Source organism: Prionailurus bengalensis, chromosome A2 (assembly GCF_016509475.1).
Source record: "Prionailurus bengalensis isolate Pbe53 chromosome A2, Fcat_Pben_1.1_paternal_pri, whole genome shotgun sequence".
Taxonomy (NCBI): Eukaryota; Metazoa; Chordata; class Mammalia; order Carnivora; family Felidae; genus Prionailurus; species Prionailurus bengalensis.
In genome coordinates this window covers 116,629,995-116,642,313 of record NC_057348.1, presented here as the reverse complement: position 1 = coordinate 116,642,313, position 12,319 = coordinate 116,629,995, and the positions used below count along the sequence as shown (strand labels likewise).

At 40.4% G+C, this 12,319-nt stretch overlaps 1 protein-coding gene across 1 annotated transcript in view; it reads left to right on the top strand.

Moving 5' to 3' along the window:
• Positions 1–3,074: 3,074 nt before the first annotated feature.
• The window catches only part of CA2H7orf31 (chromosome A2 C7orf31 homolog), a 43,540-nt gene continuing 34,295 nt past the window's right edge, over positions 3,075–12,319 (top strand). The window contains exons 1-2 of the mRNA XM_043589112.1: positions 3,075–3,225; positions 3,891–4,043. Coding sequence (XP_043445047.1) covers positions 3,910–4,043 — 134 coding nt within the window. The 5' untranslated portion in view covers positions 3,075–3,225; positions 3,891–3,909. The remainder of the gene's footprint in view (positions 3,226–3,890; positions 4,044–12,319) is intronic.

Here is a 12,319-nt window from a genome sequence, read left to right as displayed (position 1 = left end):
ATGCCTGGGTGGCTCAGTCAGTTAAGCACCTGACTCTTAGTTTCAGCTCAGGTCATGATCTTGTGGCTTCATGGGTTTGAGCCCCACCTAGGGCTCTGTGCTGACAGCGTGGCAACAGCTTGTGATTCTCATTCTCTCTCTCTCTCTCTCTCTCTCTCTCTCTCTCTCTCTGCCCCTCCCCTACTCGTGCTGTCGCTGTCTCTTCCAAAATAAATAAACTTTTAAAAAATATATTAAAAAAACCTTAAATATTCATAAAATCACTATGTCAAAGAGAGATCTACACCCCATGTTCACTGCAGCATTATTTATAATAGCCAGACATGGAAACAACCTAAGTGTCCATCTACAGATGAGTGGATAAAGAAAATGTGGTACACGTGTGCTCACGGAAAAACTATTCAGACATAAAAAAGAAAGAAATCTTGCATTCCTGATATGTATGGATCTCGAGGGAATTATGCTAAGTAAGACAGAGAAAGATAAATACAGTATGATCTCACTTATATGTGGAATCTAAAAAAACAAACTCATAGAAAAAGAGATCAGATTTGTGGTTGCCAGAGGCAGGGGGTGAGAGGTAAGGGAATCAAGCGAAGGTGGTCAAAAAGTACAAACTTCCAGTTTATGAGATAAGTAAGTACTGGGATATAATGCACAACAGGATGACTATAGTGAACAAGGCTGTTTGGTATATTTGAAGTTGCTAAGAGAACAAATCCTAAAAGATTTCATCACAAGGGGAAAAATTCTTTTTTGAAACAATATGAGGTGATAGATGCTAATAAATAAAATTTCTGTGACAGCCATTTCATAATATATACACATATGAAGTCATTGTGTTGTACCCCTTAAACTTATACAATTTTATACATCAATTATATCAGTGAAACTGCGAGGGGTGGATTAAATACCCATATCTGCCAAGAAGTACGAGATCCCTCAAAACTTTATTTGGTTCATTATCAAATACCACTTTAATTAAAAGTTTTTATAACAGATTTAAAATAAAGGTTATAGAGTATAGCTTACATTATTATATACTTCCTGTATATTATCTCCTTGAAGGCGAAAGGTCTAACTTTAGCGGTTTGGAATTTTTGTCAACCCAGACACAGTATTCTATGCATACATTTTTTTCATTCCCAAATTTCATCTTCTCTGCTGGTGGGATTACTAGTGACTCAAAGAATACATTAAGGTAAATGAAGTGGTGACGGAGAGAACAGTATGTCAGGAGAGATAGAAAGGTGATCTGACTCCACAGGAAGTGGTGACACACCTAAGAAATCAGTTATTTTGAGCATCCCAAGGCAGGTGCTTACTTTTGGTTGGGGTCACATATACATGATCTGATGGCTGAGGAGTGTGGTCAAGTAGACCCAGTTCTGACATCCTCAAGAACCTTTCAGATGGGGAAGCATTTCCAAAGAGAACACTTGTTTTACAAAGATCTGACAATGAATTTTTTTTCTTGCCTATAAATTTTATTTGGAGATAACAAAGTTAAAAATAAGTAATGCTATTTTCCTACTCTTTACACCGTTTGACAGAAAATAAAATTTCAAACCCACTAGAACCTGGAGACTCTCACCATATATCCTGGGTCCCATTGTGGCCCTAACTTCCCTGGTCTCACAACCATCCGTATACATACGAGCCCATGGCTTGTGATGCAGCTTCAGCAGATATCCCTGATTAAATCTATTGTGTTCAGTTATTACCACCCAGGAAGAATCAAGCCATGAGGAAATGGAACAAAGGTCAAGCACAAGAGAAAGGTGGGATACAGAAATTACTGGAAGGCTGGGCACATGAAATAGGCTAAGTTGACAGGGAATTCAATGGGAAGGAATTTAAAAGGAAATCCTGAAAACCCTAGAGCAACAAAAAGGCAAAAAAAGATTAGGATGGACTTCCATGAGAAGTTATTTGGGGGGGGGGGAGGGATAAAATGTATAAAGGGGAAAGATGAGGGCACACTTCACCTAATTCACAATTCTGTCTCCAGCAGTATTTACTCTTGCAAGCTTAGTGGAATTGGGGGAGAGGTGCAGAGACTATGAAGTTGACCAAGAATATAAAATCCCGACCTTGCCGATTCCAATGCACCTTTCTTTCTCGCATGTCACCTAACACTCACCTAGAAAGCACAGCACAAAATGAATATCCACTGGTCGGCTGATTAAAAAGCTGTTTTAAGAGTCAGAGAACAACTCCCTTCGCAGAGGTGATCTCTCTACCTCCGCATCCTTCTGTGTTCCTACAGGCTCAGTTCTAGCCTCTCTCAAAATGTAAGCTTCCCACATACATCCCCGTCCTTCGGGGGTGGGGGAGGTGTCTCAGTCATCACAGAAACCCAGGGCTCTGTAGGTGCGGGGCTGTGTTCACATTAGCTTCTGGGGGAAAGGGGATGGAGGTGGGAGGGCAGGGGTTGCGGGTAACTGAGGTCATCAAGGTGGGGCTAGGTCCTTGGGAACTGGGTAGGTAAGCCGCAGCCAGACCTGCCCGTTTGCCATGTCCGCACCCACCCGAGGAAGGAAGAGCCAAGTCTCCCACAGGGCACAACTCCGGAGCACGCGTGCAGAGTCCAGCGAAGCCACCTTCAAAGCGGCCGCAGCCCCCCATTCCAGCAATAGGAGGCGGAGGAGAAGATGGGCAGGATGCTCTCGCCTCACCAGGGTGTCCTGCCCTCCATCCTGGCGCTGAGCCCGTCCTCCGCGCAGTCCACACTGGGAATGCTAGGGCCGGAGAAAAACCCTAGAACAAGCAGACCAAGTAGAACTCGATCTTCCACCAGAGGACGCCTGGGGGCGGGGCGAGATGTGGGGGCGGGGCCGAGGGCCTGGAGCCCCGGAAGAGCCCCTTTCACCTCTAGACTGGGCGTCTTGTCCTCTCTCTACACTTCCAGTCCCGTTTCGGATTACTACCAGTCGCAAGGCTCCTAGGCTGGCTTCCTGCGAAAACTCTAATAGCCTCCTGCCCCTCCGCAAGAATGCATTACCTAGTGCCACGGTCACGGTTGCCGTCATAGGCACCCTCAACCCCACCCCTGGCCTGCCCGCGGTCCCTCTCTCTCCCCACCCGCACCTGCCCGTAACCAGCAAGCTCCCTGGGCCCGCAGGTGTGGACAACGGCGGGATTCCACGCCCCGCAGAGGCCCACCAGCTCTGGGGAGGGCAAGGGGAGACGTGATCCAGGGCCGCCCCCAGGCTGATGTCCCAGGTGCGTCCGAACCCCTGAGTCACCGCTAGGCAGGACGCTAATGGCCTGGGAGGCCCGCGGTGCCAGCCGGGGCGCCTCCTTGGCTTCCTCGTCCAAGTCCAAGGGAGGGAGCGGGATTCTAACCCTTTGGGGTCCTGCTGCACCACTGCTTCTGCACCTCTCTGCAAAGCTCTTCTCTCATTCCGGATCCCTGAAACCCTTAGAAGCACAGCTGCTGATTCTGCTGTGTGATTCTGCCTGCTTTTAAGAAATATTATGGGGATGGGGTGGGGGGTCAGCTGAGTTTTCTTGAATAGTTATGGTAAACTTTGAGGCAAAAATTTAACCTCAGTCGATGTCCATGGAGGAGTGGCCTTGTATGGATATGGACCTGTCGTTCAGTAGTGTTTAGATTGTCCTTAAGAACGTCTTCCACTTCCACTTTCAATTTCCCTTGAAATTCACTTCCATAGAATTTAAGTTACTATTTATTACTGATGTGATATATGAGGGCCCACAGATGGTTTCTTGGTGAGAAAGGAAACCCCTGATTTCTATGCAATGTTGAGTTGAACAATTTAGCAGTATAAAGTATGTTTCCTGCCTGCCCTGAGGGAGGGTCAGAGTGTGATAGTGACCAAGTCAGTTGACTATTGGAACCAACTGTGCCCTTCTTTTCTTTCCAGTCTGTGCCTTTCAAGAAACATGGAGGTAATTCATGGCAGGCCCTACTGTTGCAGAGAGCTTGAAGGAGCTGACCTATTGTCAAACACCTTTTACTCTAATGAATTGCACACTCCATTACAAACAGCTACTCGCCCAACTGCCTCCGAGGACAGGTAAAACGTAAATAATTACAAAACGTACAAAACGTAATTACAAAACGTTACAAAACGTAAATAATTACAAAGGGCTTTAATATATTAGTTTATTTTTATATGTGAGAAAAAAAAACACTCAGAGGGCTCTTCTGTTTATCACAGCTTAGGGATGGCATAACATGACAATTAACTAAACTGTAGTGTCCACATCTGTTAGGAACCTGATCAAAAGTAAGTTGCTGTGCATCTTTACAAGGCAGACATCAATTTTATTCACAACATTCTAAAATTCCAGAATGATCACTTCCTTCATTTGAAAATTAATCTGATTTGATCAAACTTTTTATTTTATCAGGAGTAGTATAAGTGGTTCCCTATCATCCCCTGACACCATCTGTTCAAAAACACTCCCAGAATCCGTTGTTCAAGGTTGATTTAAATCTTTGCTTCACCAAATTTCCTGTAACACACTAATTACAAATTATTATTTAAATTGCATCTAACGTATGTTGATTGATTGCTGTTTATGGACACTGTACCAAATGCTTTGTATATAGTGATTCTTTTAATCCTCACAACAACCCTATGAGATAAGTACTATTATTTTCACCATTTTACATATGAAGCAACAGGTGCAAACAAGTAATTTTCTAAGATCTCAGTGCCAGCTCTCTGTATTGTATTTATTTGAATCATTTTGAGGAAAAAGAAAAAATCTCAAAACACTTCGATGGTTAAAAAAAAAAAAAAAGCGCCTGTATGGTTATTTTGTTCAGTTTGGTTTGGTTTTATTTATAATTTCACTTGATCAAATCTCTCGTTTAAGAATTCCTTCTTTAAGAAATCATTCAGAAAGCCACCCAGCCTCAGTTTACACTTCCAAAATGGGACATCACTACCACACAGGCAGTCCATCCCAATTTTGAATGCTATTGGTTATCAGATAATTTCTTTCTACTGAGGACATTTTTCCTCCTCATAATTTCTACCTGCTGACCCTGGTTCTTCTCTCCATGCAAAATAAGAATAATCTACCTATCATCTCCATGACAGCAGCCCTTCAAGAGTTCGAAGATCTTTTTGGCTCTGTAAGAGTTCTCTTTGCCAGGCTAAATACTGCTGCTCTGCAAACTTAACTCTTCTTTCTTGAATCTGGGCTTTCACCATCTTGATCAGACTTCCATGGATCCAGTCCAGTGTGTAAACATGCTCTTTATATGAAAAAAGAAGCTTTTCTTTTCCTAATTATAAAACTAACACATTCCTCATAAATAATTTAGAAATCCTGGAAATCCACAAAGAAAACAAGTTTTCCATTTTTCTAACAAAAGGAAAAGCTATGAAATTAAAACAAAAGGAAGAAAACCTCTGTACTTCCTTTATCCAGAATAACCACCGTTAACACCATGATATGTGTCTTCTCCATTTTTTTAACTTAAAGATCATATTTAACATATTTTGTAAACTGACATTTTCACTAAATGAAAAGGAATATTTTCGTATTTGTCGGAAAGAGGACTCAGCTCACTTCTACTAAGTCAGTCCTTGCTACACATGCTCTTCTGTTCCCTGATTCCCCAAAATGGCTTGTCGGTCCTAAATTCCTACTCAGCTCCAAGAGTCATCAGAATCGGACGGGCTTCCCTTGAGTCAGAGGAAACTCTTAGCAGATTGTTCATGATCTGGGGATAGACAACTGTCCCTAGCTCAAAAACAGCAACATAAAATTTTATATTTGGTCAAAAGGAATCTGAGTAGGAATTTAAGGCTGTCATATCTGACTGAATTCACTAACAGCATGTATATAAGGCTTTTCACTGAAATTTTTATCTCTTCTACCTAAATGGTCCTATGGTTGGTTAGTAATTGGCCCCAAACCCTTTTAAGTAGCATGAAACTTAACAGAAGCATCTTTGAGGGGTGCCTGGATGGCTCAGCTAGTTAAGCATCCGACTCTTAGTTTTTGCTCAGGTCTTAATGTCAATGAGTCTGAGTTCTGAATTGCGATGACAGTGAAGAGTCTGCTTGGGATTCTCTTTCTCTCTTTCTCTGCCCCTCCCCTGCTCTCTCTCTCTTTCTCTCTCTCTCTCAAAATAAATAAACTTAAAAAAAAAAGGAGAGAAGCATCTCTGAGAAAATATTGCTTTTTATTAACTGCCTATAAAATTAAATACAATATATGTTCAGTTACCTGCAAACTACAATAAGGTACTCCTTGAAACAGTAGGTAGGTACAACCATGTTCCTGACTCCTAATAACTAAAATTTGCTTTCCCTTTTATTCCATATGAATTCTTTCCTATCATAGTCCCCAAATGGGAAAGCCAGGATGATCATGCATTCTCAGAACCCCCTTTTTTAACCCCCTCTTAAAAAGCAGGTGGGCAGCATACAGAAGTTCCCTTTTTCTTCTGAACTGCTCTGAAAAGTGTCATCATGGTAACATTGGAACCTCTACTCTGTCAATGCTGAGGCTTACTTCTTCAGAGGAAGTTCAGGGTCTGTGGCTCCCAATTCAAACCTCAAGGTATCTCAAAGCAAAACACAACAAAAGTTCCTGGCCTTTGGGGTTTACCCTTCATAATGATAAGGATGAACATGAGTCCTAGCATATGTTAGCTCTCAGCAGTTTAGTTTTCTAAACTTGGATGTACTTAAAGGGATGCCTTTTTAAAATATCATAGTGTATTCTGAACTCCGCAATTTTAACAGCAACACAAAATGACTTCCTCACATCAGTGTACTTTTTCTTTTCAGAATAGGCAGCCTAGCTCCAGTGTTACCCAGCACTGGTATGCAGACAGAACACATCAGAACTACCTGAGCAGCTTTTTAAAAATAGAGAGTCCTGGGGCGCCTGGGTGGCGCAGTAGGTTAAGCGTCCGACTTCAGCCAGGTCACGATCTCGCGGTCCGTGAGTTCGAGCCCCACGTCAGGCTCTGGGCTGATGGCTCAGAGCCTGGAGCCTGTTTCCGATTCTGTGTCTCCCTCTCTCTCTGCTCCTCCCCCATTCATGCTCTGTCTCTCTCTGTCCCAAAAATAAATAAACGTTGAAAAAAAAATTTTTTTTAAATAAAAATAAATAAATAAATAAAAATAGAGAGTCCTGGGCTCTGATGTGAGTCTAGGAAATCTGCATTTTTAGAAGTTTTTCAGCTTACTTGGAGAACCAGTGGGCTAGCAGAAAGCACTGAAAACAGTAAGAAAACCAGGACTATGGTTGTAACTTCCCCACTGACCAAAAGCGAGTTACTCTTTATACTTCAGTTACTTTCTTCACTGGTGTATTTTAGAATAAGCATAGTAGTCACTATTATATATACTCTGACTTGATCTTCTTTAAAAATATTAATAAACAGATGGTATTCTTTTGTATTTCTTCCACTGAAAATTTAAGAATGGCTGATACTGCTACTTAGAATCATGACAGAGGTCTATCTCCTTTTTCCATTCAGTTGGCATCTCCTTATCTCTAGCAAGTTCTCTAGCTCATTAAGCAAACAAACATCAATTAGAGAAGTGCCTTGAGAATTGCTTAAGATTTCATCATTGGTTCTCATTTTGTTTCTGAATTCATTCCACTGCTTTTAGATTCTTTAACTTTTTTGTTATTGTTACTACTAGTTCTCTGCCAACTAAAAATGAGAAAATGTTTGTTCTGAGCTTCCTTTAATCATTCCTTCCAATAATTACTGGCTAAATTCAGCTCCCCCAAGTAGAATGTAATACTCAAAACTCCACAGTGACTCCAAAGCAAGATGCTGGTTCATCCTTAGGAAACATCTTTCTCAAAAACAAGTAAACATTTAATTTTATGTGGTCACAGATTGCAGTACTAATCATTTATTATTATTTTCTTTGTTATGGAGACATGTATTATTTAAGCTTTCACATTACTCAATCCTAAAACTTCAATATTTATGTTCCTAGTTCCTTCTATACAATGCTGTCAATATTAAAGCTAAGGGGGGAAATGTGAGACCCTAAAATAAAGGAGAAACAGGACTTATTTTTGCATTTGCCTTCTATTTTAAATGGATTCCTACAACTTACTGGCTTTAGATGGATACCAACCCAAATGATTGATTAACATTTTCTACTGGCTCATCTTCCTAGGACAATGTAATATATGGAGGTCAGATATTGAGAAATTGACTCATCTAATTTAAATATAACTTTTAAAACTTAGATATTAAAGCTTAGGTTGTCATTAATCAAATGTATTTAAATATTTTTCACTTGTCATGTCCTCCAAACCGTGTCTACTGATCATAGCCATAAAGCTGGTGAAAGCCTCAGAGGTCTGAGAGCTGGATACCGCCATCCCTTCGACAGCACCCTAAATCAATGGTCACCTACATTCTCCTTGACGAGCAAGCGCAGAGATGGGCAAACTTATTGTGTAAAGGGCCAGACAGGAAATACAGGTGGCCATTGAACAGCACAGATTTGAACTGCATGGATTCACTTATATGCAGATTTGTTTCCAACAAATACAGTATGGTAATGTAAATGTATTTTCTTTTCCTTATGATTTTAACACTTTCTCTAGTTCACTTTATTGTAAGACTACAATACATAATACATATAACATACAAAATATATGTGTCCACATGTGTGTACACTATTACAAAATAGTGTAATCAACTGTTTATGTTATCTGTAAGGTTTTTTGGTCAACAGTAGACTTAATAGTTAGGTTTGGGGGGAGTCAAAAGTCATATGCTGATTTTCAACTGCATGAGGGGTCAGCACCCCTAATTCCCATGTTATTCAAGGGTCAACTGTACTTTAGGCTTTAAAGTCTCTGTCGAACTACTCAACTCTGCTATGGCCAAAAAAACAGCCATAGACAATAGACAATATATAATGAACGATTGTGGCTGCATTCCAACAGAATTCTGACAAAAACAGACAGCAGGTTGGATTTGGCCTATAAGCCATGGTTTACCAACACCTATCTAGTGACTTTATGAAATAAAGCATTCCATTTATAAAAGACAGTGTTAGTTCTTCATTCCATTCAGCAGATATTTACAGGGGATTACATTAAGCCAAGTGCTATACAGGTACAAAGAAGTTCCACAGTCCATACCCCTCTCTCTGAGCTCCTCTCCCGTGTTTCTAATTGGATCCCGCTGCTCAGACAATACAGTCCAAAGGGCTTACAAGGCCCAGAGGCTCTGGTTCTTGTTTTCCTCTCTTGCTTTATCTCTTACCATAGCTCTTCTCTACTGTGCTTCAAATTCCTGAATTCTGTATTATCTCTACTGATTTGACCCAAAATTCCACTCCCCTTTGCTCAGTCCTTAAGATCTGGATAAGTTCCACTCAAATCTTTATACCTTCTGAAAGTCCAAAGCCTTCCTCAAAACTTTACAAATTCCCAGGGTGGGGTGGAGGTGATCATTACTGACTTTCTGACTTTGGTTTTTCCTTTGGTTCCACTTAATACTGCTTCTGTTCAACAATACTTTGACCCAGACATGAAATACATTCTTCAGTTTCCTCCAAAGACCTCATCCACACAGAGCATTTGTGAGCCTGGTAAACTTCCCTGATCAGTTATAGGTCAAGAGGAAGAATCACATCATACCATACAACACATAACTTAAAGTCCCTTATTAGCTGTAACCTCTGTATTCTTAAAAGTCCCTGAACTCAGTTGTCACTAGGGTTCCTCACTGACTTTTCACCCAAGTGCAGTGTCCAGTCTCCTAATATATTGATGGTTTCTCCCTTCATCTCCCTGTACTCCACTTACCTCTCATCTTCCTCTCACAAGAGCAAAACACCAAATCCCTCCCACAGCAGAGCAGCTTAGTCAGTCTCAGGTGGCTTGGTATCATACTGACACCCATACTCATAGAGTCTCTACCTCTATATCAAGTGGCCTAACAAAATATTTTATCAAACAAAACAGATCCTTTACTAAGAAGGGTTCTAGAGCCAAGGCTGTCAGAAATTTTCAATTCCATAATCTTTTTAACCTCTTAGCCTTTTGACATGTTATTCCCCCACCTAAATGTCTGACTCATTCTTTAGAACTCATTCCCCCAACAGTCTTTCCTCCAAAAAGGAATCTTGTTGGTCCTGCAAGGTACCTGGGGGTATGCAACCTATCCTGGACCACTGAAATCCAAGGTCAGGTGGTGGGCAGATGAAAATTTGGACAGAAGATAATAAGAGGGGTGGTTTACTTCTAATTTAGCTCTAATATGAGATAGTAATCTTTTGGAGCTTATTGTAGAGATGCTCTCCTTTAGATTTCTCACCTGACTGATTTCTGTACTGCTCATCCCACAGCATCCTTAAAACAAAAATGAAATTGGAAACAATTGGCACTGCCTTAAGGGCAAAAGTGGCTCCTGTGCTTTTTTTACCTCTCTGTTTCTTTTTTTTCTAATTTTTTATTTAAATTCCAGATAGTTAACATATAGTGAGTATTGGTTTCAGGAGTAGAATTCAGTGATTCACCACTTACACACAACATCCAGTGCTCATCACAAGTGCCCTCCTTAGTACCCATCACCTCACCTGTCTAGCCCATCCCTCATCCACCTCCCGCCATCAACCCTCAGTTTGTTCGCTATCTTTAAGAGTCTCTCAGGGTTTGTTTCCCTCTCTCTTTTCCCCCCTCCCATATGTTCATGTTTCTTAAATTCTACATGAGTGAAATCATATAGTATTTGTCTCTGACTGACTTATTTCACTTAGCATAATATACTCTAGCTCCATCCATATCATTGCAAATGGTAAGATTTCATTCTTTTTGATGGCTGGGTAATATTCCATTATGTGTGTATGTATATATATGTATATATGTATGTATATTTATATATGTATATATATGTGTGTCTATATATGTGTGTGTATACACACACACACACACACACACACACACACACATACACACCACATGTTCTTTACCCATTCATCAGTCAATGGACATTTGGGCTCTCTCCATAGTTTAGCTATTGTTGATAGCGCTACTATAAACATCAGGGTACATGTACCCCTTCAAATCTGTATTTTTGTATCCTCTGGGTAAATACATAGTAGTACAATTGCTGGATCATAGGGTAGTTCTATTTTTGAGGGGCAGGGGCCTCCATACTGTTCTCCAGAATGGCTGCACCAGTTTGTATTCCCACCAACAGTGCAAAAGGGTTCCCCTTTTTCCACATCCTCGCCAACATTTGTTGTTTCCTGAGTTGTTAATTTTAGCTATTCTGACAGGTGTGAGGTGGTATCTCACTGTGGTTTTGATTTGTATTTCCTTGATGATGAGTAATGTTGAGCATCTTTTCATGTGTCTGTTAGCCATCTGGATGTCTTCTTTGGAAAAGTGTCTACTCATGTCTTCTGCCCATTTCTTAACTGAATTATATGTTTTTGGTGTTGCATTTCATAAATTCTTTATAAATTTTGTATACTAACCCTTTATTAGCTATGTCATTTGCAAATATCTTCTCTCGCTCTGCAGGCTGCCTTTTAGTTTTGTTGATTTCCTATTTTCCCTCTTATGGAGCTCTGGTATTTCCTATCTTGCTAACAACTAGTCACTTTCAAAAAGGTATTTTTCTTCTTTTCTTTTCAGCATTTTGTTTTGTTTTAGTCTGTCTCCTCCAGGTAAATCAATAAGGTCAGACAGAAATAGATTTTAACTTCTCTAAGAAAATTTAACCCAAAAGTGTAATTGATTCCCTTTATAAGATCTTCATGTCATTGTCTGCTCTCCAGGAAAACCACCTAGACAATAAATATCTGTAGCCCATCATATATTTGCATTATATATTTGCAAGACACTATGCTTTATCTTGGGGATTTTGTGGTGAGTATGGCAGAGTCCTTGTCTACAGTGACTTGTCCTTTTTGCTGTGCTATGGAAACTGTGATGAATCAATGTTCTTTGTTCTCTACGACATTATACTGTTCATCTCTTGGTGACAGATTACCAGCTTATTAAAAAAGGATAAAGCTTTGAAACAGCTAGGTGAAATACATGCATAGGACAAGCTATGTGGAAAGGTACCCAGAACTTCCACGCTCTCTGAGTGCACTACTCTCCCCACATTGCCATGTATTCATCAACCCAGAAGCTCCCTTCTCAGCACTTTTGGTTGTTTTCAGTGGGAAATATATTCCAAATAATCTAGACAGCCATAACTGGAGACTTAAGTCATTAAATCCTTACTAATTAGGAAGCAGATTTTTTGTCACGTATTCTTAAGTGTTTTGTGAGGCCTTCTTCTAGGCAGAAGCTTCCATTCTTGTGTCAATGGCTACAGTCC